The sequence below is a fragment of the Epinephelus lanceolatus genome, chromosome 11, assembly GCF_041903045.1.
Source record: "Epinephelus lanceolatus isolate andai-2023 chromosome 11, ASM4190304v1, whole genome shotgun sequence".
NCBI lineage: Eukaryota > Metazoa > Chordata > Actinopteri > Perciformes > Serranidae > Epinephelus > Epinephelus lanceolatus.
Genome location: NC_135744.1, coordinates 22455747 through 22482050, shown reverse-complemented (window position 1 = coordinate 22482050; position 26304 = coordinate 22455747). Strand labels below are relative to the sequence as shown.

At 41.4% G+C, this 26304-nt stretch overlaps 1 protein-coding gene across 1 annotated transcript; it reads left to right on the top strand.

The window, feature by feature from the left end:
* Nucleotides 1–50: 50 nt before the first annotated feature.
* Nucleotides 51–26304, top strand: akap10 (A kinase (PRKA) anchor protein 10). Its single transcript, XM_033609301.2, has 15 exons — nucleotides 51–279; nucleotides 5115–5162; nucleotides 6828–7013; nucleotides 12076–12567; nucleotides 14539–14637; nucleotides 14736–14820; nucleotides 14995–15118; nucleotides 16262–16398; nucleotides 18813–18957; nucleotides 19369–19536; nucleotides 21974–22083; nucleotides 22540–22622; nucleotides 23121–23173; nucleotides 24133–24225; nucleotides 24318–26304. Exons 1-15 carry the CDS (start codon nucleotides 258–260, stop codon nucleotides 24321–24323), a joined length of 1851 nt encoding a protein of 616 aa, XP_033465192.2. The 5' UTR covers nucleotides 51–257; the 3' UTR covers nucleotides 24324–26304.

Below are 26304 nucleotides of genomic sequence, written 5' to 3'. Positions count from 1 at the left end.
CCACAGCAGGTAACACATCATTTCCCACAATGCTGCTGCCGCACCAGCCCGGAAGTCGGACGTTTATTGACAATATGGCCGCTGTGCTGGGTCTGGATTTGGGGAAAATTGTAATTTGACAGCGCTCACCGGGGCTGCGATACTCACCCGTTTCCACCTCGGGCGTGTGCGGGACCGATGCATTTGAATGAAGGGACCCGCCAACCCACGGGATGGTGTCAGTGAGCTGAGGAAACCTTCAGAGAGTCAACCCCGTCATGTCGTTTTTCAAGAGAAAAGGTGAGGAAGCTCCTGCAACGTCAACGGCTGCTAGCCGCACTTAGAGCCCGGGCTGAGGGGAGAGTTGGCCCCCGATAAGATGTAACTATCGTGGTCGAGACTGCGACCGCGAGCAAATTAGCCGGGGACACCGTGGTGTTTGTGGGGAGGAGTTTTTCCCTGCTGCCGCTGCCCACTGCAGTGACACGGTTAGCTTAGCGGTGGCCTCTCTATCCTCCCTGCCTTACTTAGCCTCATATTAATCCACCGCAGAGACCTGTTAGCACTACGACACACCACTTACACACATAGTTATGATTATATATTCATAATACAGTGCTTTCAAATGTTTAAAACTACCAACGAGCGCCATTAGCACTGACAGCCATCACTTCAGACAAGTGTCGAGCTGAGCTAGGGCAGCTAAGCTAGCTTCATCAGGACATTGTCATACAGCTTTAACCAGCAGGAAATATGAGAAGGAAAGTTTAATGATAGCCCTTTGTGCCTGAATCAGAGCTGTGATTGTCTTAGAAAATGTGTGTAGCGTTAGTTTGCATTCTTCTGAATGAGTACACATAAATGGAATCTGATCATGTTTTTTTGCATTACTTTGAATATACTGTAACACAGCTTGACATAAAGGTAAAGAATAGACAGGACTATTATGTGTATTAGTATGTGATAAAAAACAGGTGTGTATTTATTTATTAAATAGATATATTATATAAAAAGCACCAATGATCAACAGTTGAATAAAATAAAACACCAATTTACCAGGGCTGGGCAATCTATCAACACTATATCAATATAATATCTGTATCATGGATATTGTCTCAGATCAGGGGTGTCAAACATACAGCCTGTGGGCCAGAACCGGCCCGCCAAAGGATCCAATCCGGCCCACTAGATGACTAGACTAAGAGGTGCCAGGTTTCAGGAGAAAGTTAAACTATTTGCCAACTTCAGGTAAAATTCTGTTTCAGAGGCTCGTCCACCCTGAACATTGTGCAAAATATTGACAATCGGCAGCTTCAGTGCAAAAGAATCTGTATCAGGGAATGTGTCATTAAATGCACATGTAATGACAGTGAGAAGTAGACTGACTGACTGAGGGAAAACAGAGACATACCTTTGAAATTGCACTTATTTTTCTTAAGATATTGCTGTTTTGTTAAAGGATAAACGTCAACAGAATGTATTTGTCATTCTATACAAACAAAAAATGGAAATTATAAAGACCTGATGGTACTTATAGGTTATTGTGCGATGGACCAGAATTTTCTGTTACTTTCCCACTTACTTATTAGCCTTTATCCACATTACTGATTATCCTTATCAAAAATCTCTTTGTCTGAATAATTTGAAAGCCAATATTGTCACAATATTAATATCAAAGTATTTGGTCAAATATTGTAAGATGATTTTCTCATCATCTGGATCACTATGTACAGTATGTAAACATATACATGTCTATATACTGTCTATATATGTGGCTTGTAGAATTATATTGACAGTGTCAGATGATATGCACATTGAAAAAGGGATGCATTAAAAACTAGAATTACGATGTATAATGGGAGTAGAGGATGTTTTGATTACGGATGCACGATAATATTGGCACGTCATCAGAATTGGCCAACATGCTGCTTATTCTTAATTTGCACAATCGATGAATATGACATACATTAAAAAGTATTGTATTTTATATCTGCATCTGCAGGTGGGCTGTCATGATAAGAGTATGCATGCGTAATATGATGTTAATTCCGCGACAGAAGTGACTTGATGATCACTAGAATTAGTTTGGGGGAAAAAGTATGTGAAGATCGGTATCGGTTACTGGACAAATATTTTGTCACACATCAGGTTTATCAGATATCCGCAAAAAAATCCAATATTGTACATCCCTAGTTTTGATGTAATAAGATCTTGGCGTGAAGACTGGTCAGCTTCATCCAACATTAAGTAGAAGGAGCTGATTGAATTGGACCTGCTGGTTATAAACGGGTAAAAAGAATGGTATTTGCACACCATAAATATTGTGTCTTAGAGATAGGAAATTGTTAACTAGATAGTATCTTGTATGTCCGTGTGTGATCTGTCCTGAGCTCCTAAAATGCAAGCTGGTCATGGTGCAAAACACATAATGGGTAATTTGTGCTGTCCCACTGTTACACTCTACATACTTAGCTAAAACTAATGCAGTGTAATATATCAGCCCTATAATAACTTACACCTTCATGAAGGGAACAATTGTTGAAACTTGATTCAACTTCATTTTAAAGGCTATAATTATACTGACAGGTGCATCTTTTATTTTGTGCACACGATTTATGTCAACTAGGGTAGGGCAACTATCAGAAACACCTCTAATGCAGAACAGTTGAACAACGCCAAAACCTACAGCCCCCACAATGTTTATCATCAAGGTGGGTTTTATTACCTGATTGTTGTATTAGACCACATCACTTTAGCTATAGGTGTAAGTCATAAAAGATGAATCACTACATTTTCTTAATTATCTCATTGCTTTGATAGAAACTACACAAAGGTGATAGGACAGAGCGGTAAGGCAGTGATTATAAGACGATTTCAGCTGAAGTCTGCTTGTGTTTTTGTCGTGGAATCCATAGCACAGTAGCTTCAGTGTCTTAACTGACCAGCAGTTGTTCATCCTAAAGAGTGAGAATGGCGATTTGCCTCATTGGCTGCGGAGCTCAAAGTAGCTGACACAGCAGCAGGGCTCCAAAATGAGGAAATATTACAGAGAGTGCACTTTGAAAGCTCTGAACCAGGATGACACACTGGGCTGACAGGAAGTAAGTGTGTTTCCTTCCAGTTTAGGCATGGCTGAAGTTTTTTTTGTAAAGGTTTCACAAAGAAATTGTAGCATTAATGTTGGATATGAATTAGCCACGTGATACAATATATTAATCAAACTGATTTTAATACAATGCTCTCATCAGTATCTTTTGTTAGGTTGTTGTACTTTGTGCATTCAGGCATCACTGTTGACTTTTATACGTTTTATCGACTTCATTCCTTCAGTGAGTTTGTCCCACTCAGCATGTCTTGCCATCTGACCTTGTAGCATTTTCAGTAGCTCGAGCAGAAGTGCATCCATTCACTGTGACTACTGTGCTGACAATGGAGCACCTTTAGAGACAGTCTGAAGAGAGTCCTGGTTGTGCTCATGTTTGTTAGTGGTGCATAAAGCTCTCTGTTTGAGCTGGTTTATAATCTATGCCCGTCAATGCTGTATTTCCATTTTGCTGATAATACATCTGACATACTGTTTGTGTTTTTTTTAAACCGCAGAATCTAATGCAGCAACTCATTATGGTCCTATGAATGTTTACTCAATGGTCCAGTGTGTAAGATTGAAGAAGATTTAGCAGCATCTAATGGTGAAGATTGCAGATTGCAACCAGCTGAAACTTCTCCTGGTTAGATTTCCTTCAGTGTTGGTTGCTCAGAAGGGTTTTACTGGGAGAAGAATTATCCACAGAGGTCTCCCTTTCTCCAAAACAAAGGGACCTGGTGATTGAAACCGGTAAAAACACTGAATGAAGCAGTTTCACGTTACAAATCAGTGTTTCTCTGACTTTATTTGGCACGTTGCAGCTCCAAGCTAGGGTTGCTGAATCAAAAACAAATGGCCTTGTTTAGAGCCAGTGTTTGGTTTGTCCATTCTAGGCTACTGTAGAAACATGGCTATACAACATGGGGATCTTTGTGGACGAGTACCTGCTCTGTGTGTAGTTATAAACGGTTCATTCTATGCTAACGAAAATTCAGCGATTCTTATTTTCAGGTGCTTATAAACTGAAGAAAACATACTTATTATATGATATTCCGTTGCTGCCAATATGTCCTCCTAAATCCTACACACTGGACCTTTAACACAAAGACATCTGCTGTTAGTTTGACCCAGTGTCTGTTCAGCTCAGCAGTAGGTTGCTGGAGTTAAGACTTTTTAAAAGTCATGGCTCTCTGCTGTGACAGATGCCCATCAGTGCCAGCCCACTTTTAGCTGACACATATGTTCACAAACAGCTCTGTCCCAAAGTGTCTTGCTGAAAGAGCATCTTCCGTACCGTTTCGCCCAAGTGTCCCAGTCCATTTTGTAATGTCAGTGCTTGAAATTGATACTTATCCTGACCGCCCTTTGCAGCAAGTGCCTAATCTGAAGATATGAATGGTGAGTCACTCTGATGAGTGGCTGCCACCATGTCTGCCACCGTGCACTCAATCCACTGCAGGCAGCATATTTCATTTCTTTATTCGACAGCTGGCCACAGTGCTTTGGAGTGGCATCAAATATTTGCAGTATTAAATGGTTTTGCATCAGACAACCAGCGTGATTTACGGTGACAATCAGCAGCTTTTATAGGGCTTCAGGTATACGCTGTCAGACGGTCAACTCCTCCTCGACTTTAAACTGCTGGGAGTGGGACCCACTGAAACTGAGAGACCAAGGTCACTAATCTTAGGAAGCACTCTGATTGCTGACGTACAGTATGAAAGCCCTCTCAGTCCTGCTTACTATATAATGAGCAGAACTGAGAGGGCTTTCACATATCAGAACAGCTTCCCTATTTATCTCCTCATCTGTCCGCAGCAGCAGGGAAGCAGCTCAGCACTCATTTATGTTTGCTTTTCTAGTATATCAGTTTCCTCATTATGTCATTATATAACTAGACGGTGAGTTCCAGTCTTTCCGGTGACGCCACACCATCCCTTTACCTCACCTGTCAGTGAATCTCATGTACGAACTGTGTGCAGGTCTCGCCCTGTATTGTGAATCAAATGCTTCTCCAGTTACAAACCCGGTCTCGTCTTTCTCCCCACAGCCAAAAGCAAAGAACCTGAGAGAGTGACGGATGCTAAAGTCAGTAGAGGTGAGTTCGTCATCAACTCTGTGAGGTTATGAAAGTGTTGAATTGATAATGCCTGTTTTAAATGGAATGGTGTGTGGTTATTTGTGATGCATTTGTTGACACTTTCAGATGTATTGTCAGCCCTGTCTCCTAGAAATGACATTTAAATGCATCTAATTGAAAACAGTGAATACATGTTTTTGTGGGAAATATAATGCGGAGCAAATGTTCCATTAACATTATGAGGAAATGTTCCTATTTAACGACCTGGCAAGACACAAAAATAGATACTTACGGTACGCTATCCACTCATAGTGACTACAGAATTTTTTTTTTGTATGAATGCCTTATTTCATTAGCGTTAAACCGAAATCACAGTCTTTCCCCAACCTTGAAGTTCAGTTCAGTTTGGGACGAGATGCTCCAATCGCTGATACACATACTTGAGACTGTGAGTGGGGGTAATAGTGCCATCTGGGGGTCCGAGTGGGAGTCAAAGGGTTAGATGGACAGAAAATTAGGACACAGCAAAGGTAGAAAGAAAAGTAAGAAGGAGCATAGGGAAGGTAGAGCCAAAGAGAGATGTCTGTGCGGACTGAACTCTCCCCCTAGACAAGAGATTAACAGGAGGAAATCGTACCTAACTTTACTACAGGTGGAGTTTAACTGGTCGATTGTTGTTGCACATACTTGCGATTGTGGGTTAGAGTTAGTTATTGCATGATCTCTGTTCTTTTCAGCAACCGTTTAAACAATACAGGAAACAGTATGGCACCCACTTCCTGTTCACATAGTCTCGTATTACAGCCAAACAGTGCACTAAAATATTCTAGGCAACAGTAACAGAAGCTTAGCTCATAGTTGATCAGCATTGTCTAGTTTTACAGTTTGATCTGAGTTTGAGAGAGAGGTTTTCTTTCACTTGATCCGCTTTTACAGTCTTTGTGTCTGTGGTGGCAGGCATACAAAAATGAGGAAGTACAATCTGTAGTTCAAGCAACAGCCCTCCAGCAAAAATCTGCCTGATGTTGTGTATAGTTTTGCGTCATCTGGCAGATTTTCATTGGCAAATGAGCTGGTTGAAAATCTTGTAAGTATCCTTTTAACCAAAGGGCTTTTGTCGCCTCACACGAAAACAGGAGTCTGGATGTGAACCTGGTGCCACATTTCCTTTTATATACATAAATGTAACGGGTCATTAACTCAAAGAAATGTCTCTGATCATAATCCAGACAGTGATTACGTTGCACCCATGATGTTATTATGAATGCAGTTTAGTAATATACAGACAAAATTTCTAGGAGACAGGGCTGGTGTTACATGTGTGTTCTCTTAGAGCTGAGATAAGCCTCTTTAACGAAGTGATTTAAATGGCTCTGTGCTGTAGCTGGTTTACTATATGTAATCTTTGCTGGCCATATTGTCACAAGGACCGACATTTTGACCTCAAGCTACTAAGTGAAACACATACATCTCTCAGGCAAACAAACACTGAGCACTTTGTCTTCTCAAACATCTCTCATCTCACACCCCGAGGCGTCTGTGTACTAACTGTGAGCTCTTTGAAAAACCTTCACTAAAAAGACCTTTTCATACAAGTCACACTGATGTCATACATCCAGGCTGCTCACTTTTTTTTTTTTTTTGGCCTAATGCCTTTTTTTGTCCTACATCCTCCGCTCGCAGCTCCACCCAGCCCTCACTCTCCATCACTAGGACTGAGGAACCACCATGCCATCCAGGAAGCTGCTGGGCCCAGCCATGTGGCCATCAACGCCATCTCTGCCAACATGGACTCCTTCGCCCGCGGTCGCACGGCGATCCTCAAGAAACAGCCGAGTCACATGGAGGCTGCGCACTTTGGAGATCTGGGTACAGAGCCTGCATTCACGGGCTTGTGTTTTTGCTTTTCATGAAAACACAAGACTAACCACACATTTGAACATATACATCTGAGGTTTATGCTCAGACAAAATGAAAGAGTTAGTGTTTTAGATGCAGTGGTGGGTAAACAAAAACAGTACTCAAGTAAAAGTATTGTTACTTTATAATTATATTGACTCAAGTAGACCTATAAGTACTTACAAAAAAGGGTATTATATAAAACAGCTACTATTACATGTACAATATAAAACGTCTTTAAGTACATGCATTGGAGTAAATGTAATGTGCTACTACTTCACCATTGTTAAGATGTAAAATCAGCATTTTGGCTCTGAACTGATTGTAATTCAATATACAGTACAGGCCAAAAGTTTGGACACACCTTCTCATTCAATGCGTTTTCTTTATTTTCATGACTATTTACATTGTAGATTCTCACTGAAGGCATCAAAACTATGAATGAACACATGTGGAGTTATGTACTTAACAAAAAAAGGTGAAATAATTGAAAACATGTTTTATATTCTAGTTTCTTCAAAATAGCCACCCTTTGCTCTGATTACTGCTTTGCACACTCTTGGCATTCTCTCCATGAGCTTCAAGAGGTAGTCACCTGAAATGGTTTTCCAACAGTCTTGAAGGAGTTCCCAGAGGTGTTTAGCACTTGTTGGCCCCTTTGCCTTCACTCTGCGGTCCAGCTCACCCCAAACCATCTCGATTGGGTTCAGGTCCGGTGACTGTGGAGGCCAGGTCATCTGCCGCAGCACTCCATCACTCTCCTTCTTGGTCAAATAGCCCTTACACAGCCTGGAGGTGTGTTTGGGGTCATTGTCCTGTTGAAAAATAAATGATCGTCCAACTAAACGCAAACCGGATGGGATGGCATGTCACTGCAGGATGCTGTGGTAGCCATGCTGGTTCAGTGTGCCTTCAATTTTGAATAAATCCCCAACAGTGTCACCAGCAAAACACCCCCACACCATCACACCTCCTCCTCCATGCTTCACAGTGGGAACCAGGCATGTGGAATCCATCCGTTCACCTTTTCTGCGTCTCACAAAGACACGGCGGTTGGAACCAAAGATCTCAAATTTGGACTCATCAGACCAAAGCACAGATTTCCACTGGTCTAATGTCCATTCCTTGTGTTTCTTGGCCCAAACAAATCTCTTCTGCTTGTTGCCTCTCCTTAGCAGTGGTTTCCTAGCAGCTATTTGACTATGAAGGCCTGATTCGCGCAGTCTCCTCTTAACAGTTGTTCTAGAGATGGGTCTGCTGCTAGAACTCTGTGTGGCATTCATCTGGTCTCTGATCTGAGCTGCTGTTAACTTGCCATTTCTGAGGCTGGTGACTTGGATGAACTTATCCTCAGAAGCAGAGGTGACTCTTGGTCTTCCTTTCCTGGGTCGGTCCTCATGTGTGCCAGTTTCGTTGTAGCGCTTGATGGTTTTTGCGACTCCACTTGGGGACACATTTAAAGTTTTTGCAATTTTCCGGACTGACTGACCTTCATTTCTTAAAGTAATGATGGCCACTCGTTTTTCTTTAGTTAGCTGATTGGTTCTTGCCATAATATGAATTTTAACAGTTGTCCCATAGGGCTGTCGGCTGTGTATTAACCTGACTTCTGCACAACACAACTGATGGTCCCAACCCCATTGATAAAGCAAGAAATTCCACTAATTAACCCTGATAAGGCACACCTGTGAAGTGGAAAGCATTTCAGGTGACTACCTCTTGAAGCTCATGGAGAGAATGCCAAGAGTGTGCAAAGCAGTAATCAGAGCAAAGGGTGGCTATTTTGAAGAAACTAGAATATAAAACATGTTTTCAGTTATTTCACCTTTTTTTGTTAAGTACATAACTCCACATGTGTTCATTCATAGTTTTGATGCCTTCAGTGAGAATCTACAATGTAAATAGTCATGAAAATAAAGAAAACGCATTGAATGAGAAGGTGTGTCCAAACTTTTGGCCTGTACTGTATAGGTCTGTTACACCTCAGTGGTCACATTTATTACACATATTACTGTCTGATGTTAGTCTGTTAGCTGTCAACCAAGCTGGGAGTGATAGATACAGTCGTGTTTCATTGAATTTGGTTGGTTTTATGTAATTTTATTTTATTTGCACACACTTCAGACTGCATAAATCCAGATAATGACAAATAAAAAAATGTTTCAAGTGAGGTCAAGAGGCCATGGGCTTATAGAAAAGAAAAAAACTAAGTTAGCATTATGATATTAGAAAAATATGTCAAAAATAAATGACAACAAGAAGCACACAAAATGAGCAGAAAAAATAGCCAATCAGTTGTCAAAAATCCAATAAAAACAAAGAAATACATGAAAAAATACGAAGAAAAAGACAAAAACATCAGCGGAGGGAGGAAAATTGCAAAAAAAAAAAATCTGTATTGATTAATCTACTAATTATTTTCTCACTTAATACTTAAGTCTATAGAAAATAGCGAAAAAACCCCATACAATTCCCAGGGTGAGTCCAAGCTGACATCTTTCAATTCCAAAACCCAAAGATATTTGTATAACTAATATACATGACAACATCAAGCAGCAAGAGATGCTGAAACTAGAGAATGTTTTTTTTTGTTTTGCTTGAAATGTGACTGCAGTGATTAATCATCAAAATAGTTGGTGATTCATTTTTGATGATCCACTGATTACTTGAGTCATGTCAGATTCACTGAAAACAAATATTTCAACAGGAAAAAGGGAAGAAGACAGAGCACAGAATGTTTATATGTTAATTGCAGAATGTTTGCAGGGTTGGTCAAATATAAAAGCACAACATATAGACTTTAAAAAACAATTGATAAATGATATACAATGCAGGATGTATGGATTCATACTGAAGTAATCCTTCTCAATCATCACTTATGATCCACTATAAGTGTGTGGCGGTGTATTTATCTGCAGAGACTCCGCCCTCTGAACGTAGAGACCTTTTCTGTGCTTACGACCTTCATGAGCATGTACCCCCACAGCACTTAGGTGATGCTGGGACTATAAAAAGGTGGCCACCAGGTGCTATACCATTAGCAGCAGGCATCCAAGAGACAGAGTGCAGAGAAAAAGGCAAATGTAGTGAGGTGAAGCGCCAAATGGGAGAGTCTGGGGTCTGCTTTTACTTTCACTTTCTCTGGTGAGCCTGGTTACAAACAGTAACTGACAGTCCTGCTTTGTCTATCTTTAATATGAAGACAGCCAAAAACTAACATGACATAAGGAATCATAAACACGGCAAAGTTTGCTTCATGTTTAACTTGTGCTGCAGCTATAATATGCTTGAATGGGACTGTTGCAGCACACTGTCAGGCACTCCTTCACTATTCCTGTGTGATGCACTCGCAACACTGCCTGCGTCGGTTCTGACAAGCACCCAGACATTCCAGAGCCCGTCAGCATAACGCTGGCCTTCTCCTGTGGTCACATGGTAAAGAAACACCTCCTCCCTTTTATCACAAGTGCTCTAAAATTAGACCCGCGACATGCCATGGTACGAGGCGGTGACAGGTAGTGTAGCTGACATAATGAACGACAACAGTATCAGGAACTGTACGAGCAAGTTGGCCAGAGAATAGCTGGGGTGAGTCAGATGGAGGTGGAGGAACCTGCGCTGCAGCCCGGACAACAAAATCAGAGTAAAACACGCCGAGTGCCATTGACTCCTGGGCTGTGGGTGTAACACAAGGAGGAGAAAGGAAGGAAGTGAGGGTGGAGCATTCAAGGAGGCAAGGTGGGTTAGTGTGGATGGCAGCCTGTAGGCAGCCATTGCAGGTCAACTTAGAGCTAACATAGAAAACAATAGTGGACGTAGGAGGAGTTATCAGGAGTTGATCATGTGATTTCCCTGCTCTCTTGTTGAAGGAGTACAGAGCAGGTTTGGCACCAGTGAGGGGGCATAGTAACAGCCATTGACTGACTCTCAAAAGATATTCAAATGAGGCAGGTGCTTTTTGATGATCTGACGCAGACACAGACGCCGCACCGGTTGTTGTGATTCCAACAGCTTTCAGTGATAACGTGGGCTCGACTGTGTGATCTTAAGGAATCTGAAGAGGCACCTCTTGAAGCATTATTTCATTTTTCAAAGTACAAACATAACACCACCAAGCCTGAGCCCACGCGTCAGTCTAACTACAGCTGATGTGCTGTGATTCATAATCTAGCAGCAAGTGTCGGGTTTGTATTCAATGAACACGCTCCCTTATTTATTTTGTTTCCTGGGAGTGTGTTTGTGCTCTCATTCCCCCACGATGGTGGATGTTATTCAAACAGACAGTCTCTATTTGAGACACAGTGAAGTCAGATGATGTGGCTTCCCTACAGGAGTTTGGAGTCTATCAAAGGTTGCTGTGGGTGCCACAGTTTTTCTGCTGACCACTTGGACCACAAGACAGGATGGACACAGATGCTGTTGCCGTGTGATTCTGAAAAGTTTGTCTGGGTTAAATCGTGTGTGAAATTGCATAGTCTAAGGCCACCTCCAGACAGGCAGAGAGCCAGGAATTTACAAGACTTCAAAAACCGATATCCAGGAGTTTAAATTCAGCTCACGTCGGCCTTCAGTCTGGACCACATTTTCAGTTGAAATAGGAGAGTTGAACACAGACAATCTACTTTTTATGCTTTGCTTCATGTTGCATCTCCCCTCAGTATACTGCACATTTTGTCTTCCTTCTGTTATGAAAAGTTGAAACCTGTAAATAATAAGAAAGTGTGCTGCTCAGTTTGTTTTTAAAGTGGAAAACTTAATGTGCGCTTAAAGGCAAGATAAATCTTATTGTCATATGAATGCAGAAATTTTTTCATAAAGCTTGTATGGGCTCAGCTTTGCAAACATAAATCCCAACTAAGATACACAGGCACTCCAAAAATATAACAATGAGAAAAGGAAACATTAAAAAGTGGCTTAATCATGAAAGAGTCAGACAAATCAGAGAAAATGTGTGCGCTCAGTGAGACTTGGATACGTAAATGCATCCAGATGCTTCCCTTTGATTGAGTCTCTGTATTCTGCGATGTTCCAGGTCATTCCAGTGTGAACTATCAGCCTCAAGAGACCCGCTCTCGGCTTTCCAAGACAGTCGAGCAAGTCCTCCGAGACAATGTGGCGATACCCCACTACATGCATTTCATGGAACTACAGGGTGCCGACCACCTGGTTCGCTTCTGGTTGGAGGCCGAGAGTTTCCGCTCCACCAGCTGGTCGCGGGTCCGAGCGCACAGCCTAAACTCTGTCAAACACAGCTCTTTGGCCGAGCCCGTCCCAGCCTCCGCAGATGGCGCCGAGCTTCCGGAGTTCGCCCAACATACACCCAACGCTCTCTCCCGGGACAGTAGCAGCGAACGCCGGACAGTGCACTCAGAGCAGCGGGACTCATCCAGCACAGACGCAGGCCTGAGACCCGGCACCCCTCGAGCAGAAACACCCAGCAGGCAGGCACCCTCGAGGACGGGGACTCCCTACAAGGGACAGTCGAACAGCACCCTGCGAGACCTTTCTGACAAGCTCATGAAAAGTAAGTCACCTTGAAGCAACCGTCTCTCTTTGTGTTGTTTTTTTTTTTTTTTAACATACTCAGGTGAATTCAAAGATTGTGCAGCTTTTGCAGCCACTAGCTTTGTACAAATAAGACAAAAAGAAACCGTGCAAGTCTCAAAGAATCTTCAAAAGGTGACACAAAACTCTTACTGTGCTGCCAAACAGATAGTGTGCCCCTTTCTATACAAATTGCCAAAACCAAATTACAGAGATCAGCGCTAATAGCCACATGCAGTTACTGTAAAATTTTTAGCATCTTCAGAGAGTTGGTGTTAACTGAAGCACAGTTGTCAGGGATGTCACACCCAGCACTGACCCAAAAACAGCTTCTCTCTGTCATGTTTCAGTTCCTTATCTGAAGTTTTGATTAATGCTTCTGCATTTCTTCGGTGAGGACCTGTAGCTCAGGTCTAAAGATGTAACTTTTCTTCTACTCCATGCCAATGTTCTGCCTGTGTTCTTGGCACAAAGGCAACATTTACACTTTGCCACATGGATAATTGCCATCAGACACAAAACTACTGTTTTAGCTGTAAGACTTTATGGCAGAGTTTGTGCTGTAATATCTGTAATATCAGCGCAATATCTTTTGTGAACCAGACCTTGGGATGGGGAAATAGTTGCAAGTGATGTCCAATTCATGATGCTGTCAGCAACTTCAATCCATTCTGTGTCCCCTCATTGAGCTGGCACATGGAAACACAACTAATCATGATGTACATGAAGCATGTGACTTAAACATCACTCAGGCATCCACTGAAGAGATGTCCACATCCGACCTGTGTGGAGTGACAAGAAGACTTAAACCTTATTCAAATGAATACATGAAACAAACATAAATTCCATATTTCTGTTGTGCTGCTTTCCACTGTTTGAGGTTTGACTGGCACTCTTGACCACCATCTTGTGGCAGCCTCATTTTTTACAACAGTTTTAAGGCGTCGGAGTGGAGAATTAGCACCAGCAACTGTTTGTCTTGATGCACCAGACTTTTAAATTCCGCATAAAAATAGTGGATGAAAACCTGTTGTGTAAATGAACCTTGTCAATTATTATTATAATAATTTCTCCCTCAATATTCAATATATTTCTCACCAGTGTAGGATGCCTCTGTTTTTCTGCTGCTGCCCGACTTTGTGATTCAGAGCTGTCTTTTGCAGCTTTAAAGGATAGCTTCATATTTTTCAAGTTTATCTTAAAACAGTACTGACATGCCCATATGTACATTAAATGAGGTTGTCAGTTGCTGTAATTGTTCCTGGGGTCCATAATGGCGTCAGAGAGGTCCCTACATCGGGGGAGTTCAATGTAAATGATGGGAGACAAAATCCAGAGTCCACTTTTTTTGTTTAAAGTTCGACAAATCAGGTTCATATTGTCTTTTTCAGTATGAAATTCCCTCTCTGTGCATCCATCCAACTACACAAAAACATCACTCCAATGCAGGGTTACCCTACACATTCATGTATATGTGACAGCCTGCCACAATAACAACATCTGCTGCCACGGATTAATTTTCTATTTTTTAAGCTGGACTGTTCATTAGGAGCGCTATAAAAATATTTATATTCTTCGGTTATTCATTGTTCCACACTATGTGAGTGCAGAGCGTACTGCGGGTGCTGATGGCGTGACAGAACAGCAGGTGCAGTAAAAGTGAAACTTAACCATACGTGTGTAGAAGATTGCATTCACTCTCAGCAGCTGCTCCTCTCACCCATTGATCTGATCTGACCAGCTCTGATTGGATTGACTGATTCAGAACTTCAGCCTGTGCTGCGTTCACGGACCCACAAAAAACAGAATTTATAGAGGTGACACAGAATGATAAAACAGGGTAGTTTTGTCATCAGCTACCATCACACATAAATTGTAATCCTGTGGGAAACACTGCTGTGTATGTTGTAGCATCACTGGATGATCAGCTGTTTGTGTCTGTGTTTTTCAGGTATAGAGAAAGATGCGGTCACCATCTTCACCAAATACATCTCTCCAGATGCTGTGAGGCCCATCCCCATCACAGAGCAGATCAGAAACGATATAGTTGGTAAGATACAGATGTGTTTTTAAATAAGACACCCTATTTTATTTCCTCTGACTTCAGTCACCCATGTTGAATAATATTTCTGTCTTTCCTCTGTGCAGCTAAGATATGTGGAGAGGATGGCATGGTGGATCCAAACTGCTTTGTCATTGCACAGTCGGTAGTCTTCACCATCTTGGAGCAACAGTGAGTCTCTATCTAATCATTTTCTGGAGGAGTTAGTACTCACACAGCAACGTTTCCCCCGTCGCCATGTTTTGACATTAAGATTAAAGTGCAGCTGCTTTCCTCTCTCATTTTACCACTGTGACATCCACAGTAGCGCCTGTATTCATCTTCCACTCGCTCTTTCATTTCCAGGCACTTTAGCGAATTCCTGCGGAGCCATCATTTCTGTAAATACCAGATCGAAGTGTTGACGAGTGGCTCCGTGTTCCTGGCTGACATCTTATTCTGCGAGTCAGCTCTCTTCTACTTCTCTGAGGTGAGCGGGCCAGTGGGTCCAAAGCATGATTTATTTGTGGTGTCTCATTATAAACACATTTTACCCCATTGTCAATGACAATTTGTAGTCGATCAGAGACCTCTGATGTTGATCAACCACTTGGCAGTTGACAGTTGACACGATACACACAACTGGAGATTATGTATATAAAAAAAATACATAAATTAATATAGACAGACAAAGGAAAAATAATAAATGAATACCTAAGTAAATACATTTATTTCAAAATAAATTATTAAACTTAAAAATAAAAAATGCAAAGGAAAAATAACAAATAAATAAATAATGTAAGTAAATACCTTTAAAAATTCATTGTTCTTTTTTTTGTAACCACTAATTCTTAATAAATAAATAATATTAAGATATTAAAAATTAAATACAAAAATAAATAAATGTAAAAATTAATTTAAAAATAAATAAAAGAGAAAATTAAATAAAAAGTAAATAATGAGGGGAATTAATACAAAAGTAAATTAATAAAGCAGCAAATTTAAACAGAAATATCAATTTATGTTAATTTAATCAATTAAATATTTTTTTTAAACTTCTTAGGTACATTTAATGGCATATTATTATTGTTTTTTAAATTTGTTCCGTTCATGTTCATGCACAGCCATCAAAGTCACAGTTAAAACAACTCTTAATACATTTTCCATGCCCCTCTCTCAAAACACAAATGATCAGATCAAATAGATGATGTGATATTTTTCGAGTCATTTATTTTAATTTTGGCAGCTTATGTCCTCCATTCGCAAACTGTGCCTCTTCTTTACTCCTCATACCTGTCCTCTTTTGCCACGACCACAAAACTCTTCCTGTTAGTTTGTTTACTGACGTATTCTAGAGGGAATTTCCATTGTCACAGCAGCAATAAACTGAGGACACAGTAAACATAACTACACACAAAAAGCCCTTTGGATGCTCCCTGTGCAATCTCCCCAACTATTGGTTTGATGCAACTGACAATTCGCACCAGAACCCCAAAACACAAAGTCAAAGGTTATAAACATTTATATTTTATGTCAGCAAATATGCGGGGACATACAGTAAATCCTGAAACAAGGGTATTGTAAAAACCCACAGTGACCTGTGCTTGAATTGTTACACACTTCTTCCCTGCAGTACATGGAAAAGGAGGAGGCGATGAATGTACTGCAGTTCTGGCTGGCGGCAGACAACTTCCAGAACCAGCTCGCAGCTAAAAAGGGCCAGTATGACGGGCAGGAGGCTCAAAATGATGCCATGATCCTCTACGACAAGTAGGTCCTCCCTCAGCTTCTCCTTGGGTCCTGTTGCGCTCTGGTTATTTATTTTTAAAGAATGGGTTTTACTTGATACTCGGAAGTTGCCATTATGTTAAAATCTGTAATTTTGTTTGGTGTCAGAATAAATAAGTGAGACGACGTAATGTGTATCAGACACCATTTTCTTTGAGTTACTTAAGGTAATAAGGTTTTGTGTTATTTTTCCTCTCTGAAAAGGTTGTTCCTTACTATTTCCACTGGCCCTGTTTCCTAACATTACCAGTGTTCTTTTGTGTGCTTAGTAATTAATTTCAGTGTTAAAGCTAATCCATTAAAGGCACAGGATTCAGATTTTTTTGAAGTGGGGTTATACGAGGTAGTTATCCATAGTCAGTGTGTTACCCTAAAGTAGATGGTGGTCGGCACGCACCCAGTGTGGAGAAGCAGGCCAGAGTGCAACCATGGAAGTTAAACACTGTACTGCCGTGGGCGGGAGCAGCGACAAAACATACTGTATTTTAGCCACCTGAAAAAATTCGTATCAGTTTAAGTAATAATGATAATAATAGCTTTTATTTATATAGCGCCTTCCAGGAGACCCAAGGACACTCAACAACCAAACAAACAAACAAACAAAACAAGACAGAGCAAGATAAACAGGCTAGCTGCCAAAGGCCTATGTGAATAAGTGTCTTTTTAGCGCAGACTTGAAAGTGTCCAGAGATGGAGCATGGCAAATCTCCGTAGGGAGAGTGTTCCAGAGGGTGGGGGCGGCCACACTGAAGGCTCTATCCCCAAAGGTCCGCTTATTGGTGCTGGGGATGGAGAGGAGGCCTGAGTCAGAGGACCTCAGGTTCCGAGATGGGGTATGCTGGTGGAGGAGAAGGTCCCATAGGTACGGTGGAGCGAGGTTGTGGAGCGATTTGTAGGCAAGCAGAAGAAGTTTGTAGGTTATGTGGAGCTTAACCAGAAGCCAGTGCAGGTGAATGAGGGTGGGGGTGATGCGCTGCCAAGGCTTAGTGCGGGTAAGCACCCTGGCAGCTGAGCTTTGCACATACTGGAGCCTGTCGAGGGCTTTATTGGGGACCCTGAACGGGACTCCATTGCAATAATCCAGCCGGGATGTGATGAAGGCATGGATCAGGGTCTCAGCCACAGAATGTGAGAGCGAAAGGCGGAGTCTAGGCTATATTTAAAATATTTTCACCGCTTTGCCTTGCTGTCAGACAGCCCTTTCTGACGCGGACCTGAAGCCATCATCTATGCTCTATTTAAAACCACCAGACTCCTTTGACAAAAACAGTCATTTTAACTTGCACAACAGGAAAGTTGCTGGACTACTGCTGCCTTGATTGGTGAGTTGGTTTGTGTTAATGTGTGACTTTGTTGAGTCTGAACTGGCCCTTTAATACTACATTCAACAATAATAGTACACGACAACTGATAAGCTGTGCAATTAACCCAATCAGTGAATGCAGTAACTGCAGGAAGTTTGTGTAAAACGAGCAATTTGGATGAATTTTGAGCAGATTATTAGTTTGTTTTTTTTTCAGATATTTTAGGGACTTTTGGACAGTTGTCTATTGTTTTCTTTTATTTCTAACAATCATACATACTTAAGAGGCTTTTTTTTTTTTTTTTTTGGTCCTAACAAATTCAGTGTTTTCTTCTCCCTGACACTTGGCCATTGTTCTATTAACTCTTTGGTTGTTTTAACTCTGTACTTTTCCAATGCATGACGGGGCTGTTTAGCAGAGAGGGAAGGCTTGTGTTCAGGTCTTTACTGCACCCTTATCCTGTGAGATTATATCTTAAATGAGTTTTTTAAAATGACAATTTCTGTCACAGAAATGAGTGAAATGCTGATACATGCCTATTGTATATTTTTAAAAAGCTTATAATCAAGAACGCCTCACAACCCCTTGTGAAGCTTTATTGACACCTAGTGGGGGTTGGGACCCCCAGGTAGGGAACCAGTGCTCCAAAACACCAAAGTCACACAATAACACAAACAGATTGATTGAGGCAGCGGTAGACCACCATGTTCTCTAGGCTAAAATGACTGTTTTTGTCAATGGAGTCTGGTGGCTGTAAAGAGAGCATAGATAACAGCTCCCTGTCAGAGAGGGCTGTCTGACGGCAAGGTCAAGCAGTAAAAATATTCTAAATATAGTGCACACTTAAACTGAGATTGATTTTTTTTTTAGGTGGTTATGTTTTGCTGCTGACTTTTGCAGTACACTAATGTTGCATTGCATTTGCATCTAGTCCTGCTTACCAGGGGGCAGCACCACTCACACCCTTATTTAAAGAAAACATTTTCTCTTTGAAGTTCTGAGATTTTCCCTGAATTGTGTTGCATTTTGGGTATTGATTGAAATTTTGCCCTCATCTGAACTCAGTCATTCATTGCTCTATTTTCTCTCCAGGTATTTCTCACTCCAGGCGACCAACCCTCTGGGCTTTGGCGACTCTGTGCGGATGGAGATAGAGTCGAATATCTGCCGAGAGGGGGGGCCGCTCCCTGACTGTTTCACCACTCCACTCAGACAGGCCTGGACCACCATGGAGAAGGTCTGATTCTCCAATAACCACACACCAAGGCCTCGGCATTTTAATACAGCTCTTCTCTTGTGTTGTTTTACTGTGTAGGGAAATAGGGAATGTTCTGTTATGTAAGACAAAGCCTTTAGTTAATTTACAGTGCCCTTTAAAACATTTAATTAGATATTTTCTATTATCATCTGCTTGAACTGTTTTCTTGAATTTAATGGGATCCTCCGAAAGGTTTTGTGTTGGAAGTCACTGACAAATTGCCCTATTATGCCACTGACGAATGCACCTGCCGTAAGTTAATGAAATGAAAGCTGAACACTGTTGTTAGCACATAAAGGTCAGTAACAAACCTCTGTGACTTGTGCCCAGAAATATATCACGGAGCTCATTACTCTCTAACAGAGTCAGTGTTGTGTTGCATTTGTTCAGGTCTACATGCCAGGTTTCCTGTCTAGCAACCTTTACTACAAATACCTGAGTGACCTCATCAACTCGGTGCGGGCAGACGAGTTTGTGAATGTCAGCGCTCCAGGTCAAGGCGGGCCGGCGGACAACGACCGTTCAAGTTCAAATGCCAGCGAGGGTTCTCAGACTCAGGTGACCCCCCAACTTTAACCTGCATCTTCTTCCCCTGTGGGGATGTTCCTCTGTCTGCTGACATTTAGACCTATTCTGCCTCATTACATGAATAAGGAAGATATTTTTGTTAATGCCAAAAGGTTGCGGTCATTCCTGTTGTTTAGTCGTCTTTACAGACAAAAAAAGTTTTTTGAATTTCATTTAATACAGGGATATAATACACAGCACACACTCAACAACTGGAGATTTTAAGCTCCTCGTTACAGTTATTTTTAACGTATGATTTTATTTATTTATCTTTTTGTTCTTATGTTATTGCTACATTGGGTATAATGTTGATTTGGCTATGTACTCTGTTATAATTTGTATTTCTATGGCTGCAGTATGGGTGTAGGGCCCAAGACCAGTTTCCCACTCTGGGGGACAATAAAGTTAATCATGATCTTGAATCTTGCGGCAAAAAAACAGTACATAAAACGCATAGATCTCTTCATAAAATAAAATAATAAGATTGACAATACCAATACCTTTAGAAAGTGAAATATACATATGTCAGGTAAAGCATTTTTAAAGTTTTAAATAGATAAAACAAAGAATAAAATAAATAAAACTTAGATTTAGATTAGTTCTTGATTTCCTAACAGAATAAATGTATTTATTATCTGGGGACAGTTGTCATCCCAAAAGCCCTAACTTCATGTTTAAAGGTGTTAGTTTAAATGTTGAGCGGCCTTTGCCATTTTTTGATATTCGTCCACAAATGCAACTGGTCTTCTTCCCTATTGCAGAGTCTACATAATGATTGTTCAGTGTTTAACACATCAAAGGGACAGTTCACCCCAAATACACATTTATTCCTCTTACTCGTAGCTGTTTATCAGTCTAGCTTGTTTTGGTGTGAGTTGTTGCGTGTTGGAGATATCAGCTGTGGAGATGTCTGCCTTCTCTCCGGTATAATTAAACTCAACGGCAATGTCTCTTTCAAGAAATCTCTCTTTCAAGAATCATGACCTGGTTACTCAAGATAATCCACAGACATTGTTCTGAGCAGTTTCATGTAGGAGCATCACTAAAGCCCAGTTCATATTACACGATTTTCACTGCGATTTTGACGTCACAGACGATCTTGAGAGCCACCTTGGGTCAGAGGTGAGTTGGCAGATAGTCTGCCACGACGAGTCCTCATGTGTGAACAAGCCTACGAGCAAGTCGGCCCCTTGTCTGTGACTGGGACTGGATATCTGACATGCTAGAAAACTGGAGAAGTGTGGACTGACAAAGCGCATCAGCCTGTGAGAGGCGGGATATGTCCCACGTCAGCAGGCAGGAGGACGGAAGAAATGTGAAGAGGACAATCCGCAGGGTTGCCACTTGCCAGGTCTCCTTATTAGCCACGACGTTTGGGCTTGTTTCTAAAGTGGAGCTGCTTATTTGAGCTTGCTCTCTAAACGCCATCTCTCTCTATATATATCTGTCTAATAAGTTATTTAAATGCATGATAGTCGCTTCTTTTGGGCTTGTTTCCATAGCCCTGGTTGCTTGTTTCTCTCCCAAGTTCTGGCAACACTGACAAGCCGGCAAGCAACAACAACAATGGCGGCATCCACAGGATCACGGGGAGCGCGTTGTGTTTGGACCCAGGCCTGATTCAACACTGGGAAGAATATCTATGCCTTTACGATGTGTCATCTCCAAGTTTGGTAATGTCACCGTGTTATCTGGGGCTCTGTCGGTGAGGGCTCGGTGAAGAAATCTTGTAGTGTGCACACACAGGTCATAACGCAGTTGGCAAGACTCCACATGACAGAAGCACACGTCGGTAGGTATGAACACTCAAAAGATTACGATAGTCTCTGCGACGCAAAATCAGGGTGAAAATTGTGTAATGGGAACTAGGCTTAAGCTAGCTAATGTTACAGATCAGCTGAGGAGGACGCCATTAATTTTTTCATCTTGCACTGTCACGAGCAGGAGCCTCTCGTCCATGAGTAGATGCACACTTCCTTCTGTGAGGTGATATGGTTGGTGGGTGTTGTTCAGTGGAAAGAAAATAGTTCCTACATGAAACTGCTCACAACCAGGTCTGTGGATTATCTTGACTAACTGATCATGATTTCTGGGAAGAGACATTGCTGTTGACTTTTTCGAATATATTTTTTTGACACTTTGAGCACCACAAGCTGAGTGCCATCTAGTTTGATTATACTGGAGAGAAGGCAGACATCTCTACGACCGATACCTCCAACACTCGGCTACTCACACCAAAACAAGCTAGACTGATGAACAGCATCATAAGTAAGAGGAAAAATATGTATTTCTGACTAGGGATGAACTGACCCTTTAAGTTAATTAATAGTAGCAGTAAAATATTTTACAATATATTCAAAGATTTCTGGAAAAGGAATCAATTGTTGCTTTGTTCTGAAAAGAAAATCATGTCATCTTCACACTACAGCAAGGTGCCAAGAGGGCAGTGATCAAGATCCTGAAAAACTTTGATGAGGCGATCACGGTGGACGTGGCCAGCCTGGACCCTGAGTCCTTGTACCAGCGGCCATACGCTGGGTGAGTTATGCATGTCAGGTGTATCAGATAATTAATTAATCTGGCTAATTCTGTATTTAAAATCATTTCTTTAAATGCCCTTTTTAATTATTTGCTGTTATTTGTCTTATGGGAATTTCCCGTGTTGTGTTTTATGTTTCTTTTCATTTATGCTCCTTTGATTGCCCACACGGCTGTTTGGCTTTAATGGTTCTAACTGTTTTTATTGACTCCCTCTTCAAGTGTTTTATGAGCCTGCTTTGTAAAATCCTGTACAAACTTAACTCGAGAGAATGATCTTATTGAAAGACAAAGCTGTAGTCTGTCAGATTAGTTTTCCCTAACACACATTGAAATTGCTTTTATTGAGTGGATACAAACACACAGCGGTGTTTGAATGTGTGTGCCTGAGGCTCAGTTTTGTCCCATTTGCTCTGTGTGCTGTCTTCATCCGTCTCCTCTGCTCCGTCCGCTCAGAAGGATGACGTTTGGGAAGGTGAACGAGATGGGCCAGTTTATCAGGGAGGCAGAGCCGGAGCCGGACGTGAAGAAATCCAAAGGCATGATTCTCACTCCCTTCTACCTGTTCGCCTCTCTCTGCCTCGTTATATTCTTTGAGTCTTTGCCCTCACTCTGTCATAGTTTATCTCACTCCCCCTTGCAGTGAAAAACATCTACTCTGCACCTATGAATATAAACCTCATCTAGTGGCTGCTCCCATTCTCCTTACAGCTCATAGCCTGTTGAAATATTTAAGAACATTCCCCTTGAAAAGCAAAACAGCCACTACTCTTAACATCCAACAAAATGTTTATTTATTATGTTGAAGAGTGCTTAACCTTGAGGGCCACACAATGAGGCTGCAGAATAATCCAAATATAAAGCTGTCTAATAAAGCAGTGCAAACCTAAAGTGTCAGGATTAACTCACCTTGAGGAAATCTAATTAGCCCACAGTGCGCAGCAGTTTGAGTTCAGATTAAGATACTGCAGTGAATGTGCTTTTTACTTTAATGCAGTGTCTTCGTCTCACTCAGACTTCCCTCTCCTCTCACTTAGGTTCCATGTTTTCTCAAGCCATGAAGAAATGGGTCCAGGGCAACTCCGATGAGGTGAGGCCACAAGATGGTAAAATATTCAGTGATCTGGGGCACATAGCAAGGCTCTCAGTGGCATGTATGAACATTCTCTGTGTGACGTCTGCCCATGATGTATGATTTATTAAAGCAACTACAAGTAGCCTGTCATGATAACTACTTTTGGTGGACGATATATTTCCCCAGAAATACTTGGCGATAAGCTGTATTGTTGTCATTTTAAGACCATTTTATTTCACTAATATAATAATTATGCAATAGTGTAATAATGCAGTTACACACTTTCAAAGAGCAATGACATTTTAATTCTCAATCATATACAGGCAATGGAATAGGAATGTGAAAAAAAGGTCATTTCATTTGGCTCAGGTGCTGTGAGAAAAGCCTGCCCATCGTATCGTACCATATCGTGTCGTATCACATCGTATTGTTATCGTATCGTATCATACCGCATCATTTCGTATCACATTGTATCATATCGTATCGTGTCCTTCATGCATGTTGGTCATCATGCTCACAATCACAGAAACCTTTGTGATGTTTGATTTGCTTTACAAATGCGGCTACATTCAACAAACGTTAGCCAGAATGATAGCTAGCTTTGTTTTAGCCACCAACATCAACCTGTTTATTGATGTAAAACAACATCTCGCAATGTATTTGATAAATAAAATAGACATATTACATACCTGTCTAGGAGGAAGGGGGCCAGTTGACCTGTCGCTAAGACCCACCCTTGAATCCAGACTGGCCAATCATAGCGTAGCATCGGTTAAACTTAACACATTTCTAAGTCACCTGCGATCCATTCACCTGTCACCCACTCTTGGATTGCGACGTACTGATACAGAGGAATCAGTTGTAAAAAGAGACTGTTTCACAACAACTTAAAACCTCTTGTATCTGCTTCTGAGAATGTCCTTAAAAGTCTGTGGTTGAAGTTATTTGTTTTTGTTCTAACTCTTGCCATCAAGGCCCAGGAGGAGATGGCATGGCAGATCGCCAAGATGATTGTCAACGACGTCGTCCACCAGTCAAACCACGACAGCCCCGGCAAGTCCACCAAGGTACGGAGCCTCTCCCGGTTGTCTCCTTCCTGTGCAGTGATGTGCCGAATGACCGCATTTCTGTCTAAGTGTTTTCTTTTGTCTGTCTGCAGTTATGACCCCACTGAGGAACCAAAGGACTGTCACTCCCTGCAGACGCTGGTCAAGCCAGTGACATACTGTACACAGGGTTCGCCCTACAATGAGAACGAACAAGGCATTTTATCACCTCCCCATGTGTCTGTGCGTGTGTGTGTGTGTGTGTGTGTGTGTGTGTGTGTGTGTGTGTGGCTGTGAGCGCGGGTGAGTGATTGTCCACGCATGGGCTAATGGAAAAGTTGAAGTTACATCATTGTTCCAATCTTCCAACTCCATCATAACACTATAAAGGTACACGTGTAGTCGTTGCCAAAGGTAAAGCACATCCAAGTGCTTACATCATACTGGAGGACGTCACTCCTGACGAAATGGAAACGTACAACTTGAAGAAAGCCGGCACGAAGAAGAAGCAGCATGTCAGTCAGGGCCGTCGCTGCGTTGCTGTAGCCATATCTGAAAAACGTCTGTGTTATCTGGGACCTATGGAGGACGTTACAAAGACTGAATTACCCGCACTCCCTCATGACACGCCTCCCCACACCTTTTATAACCATTCCTCGTTTTTAGGTTAAACTCTCCCTCAAAGGTCAGCCACGTTAAGCAGATGAGCATTAGCGTTGTACAGTTTTTTTGCATACGCTTCCCTCAGCCTGCCCGGAGTAGTGTTGTCTGCTGTTTTACGTACTGTAGAGCGTTTTGGAACTGAAATGACAATGAAACAGAAGAAAAGCCGACGATCCTGGCTGACCTCCTATACGAACCTCCTGGCACCTTTACAGAGCGTAGAAGAAGAAATACTCCCTTATTGAACTTAAGTGCTCCATTTGTGTTGGAAAACTCCAAACTCCATGTCCTAAATGTTCTATATATATAAATATATATATGTAGATTTCTGGTTTACCCCATATATTAATGTTAGTCCTTTTTTATGGTGATCGCTGTTTTTTTTTTTTTTTTTTATGCATCGCTGAAACGTCAGTGGTGACCGGACTGTTCAACTGGAAAGTGTGCTCAGTGAATTAAACTCCCCCTTTTTTTTATTTCTTTAGAGCCTTACCAAGATGTGGAAAAGAACCAGAAAAGACTTTTGGTACTATGTACCACTAATGTTTTCTGACATGTATGTGTACTTAATCTATAATATATTTAAATTGTGTTTGATTTAAATACATATATTATGAAATGTTTGTCTGTCCTCTTTTATTTTTTCTTTGATATATTTTAGTGATGGTAGCAGGTGCCGCCTGGGGTTACTTTCACACAGTCTTATGTTTACAGGCAAATTGTTATCATGTGGGAAAAGTGACAAGCCTACTGCAAACAGCTTAGTATTATCTCCTCTGACCAGGTGGGGGCAGTGTTGGCTGTATTGCTATGTCAGGGTAAAACTGAACAAAAAGGAACATTGATGACAGAGAGCATTATTTCTGACATAATAAGTATGTCTGCTTTTTCAGTAAGGCTTCCCTGGCTTCTCTTACACCCAGAAAGCCTGGAAGCATCCACAAATTGTAATGTACAGTTGAACCCAAAGGGCACAGAAGTCACCTTCAATACTGTATAAAGCATTTAAAGTGTTCTCATTGTCAGAGGTCTCACTGCTGTAGTCACCTCTCCCTGTGTGAAGCAGGGCCTATTAATGATAGTAGATAATTAAGAATAATAAAAATAATATTACAATTTAATTTGATACAACTGTGTTTATATTAAAATAAAATGAGCCTGCTGCTAAAGCTAATTAGTATGATGAATATTCCACACACTAATTGGCTGTGTAGCAACATGCTACCTGCACGTGCAGAGGCAACGCCCACCTGAGTACAAACGGACGGTCCCTGTCCTGAGCTCTGATTGGCTGAGACGCTGTTACAATCACTGACACAGACCTGTATCACTGCAACAATGCACACAACAACAATCACTTTGACTGTACATGTCGATGCTGAGAAGTATTTGTTTTGCAGAGAATAATAATTAATTGAGATTAAAAAATATTTAATG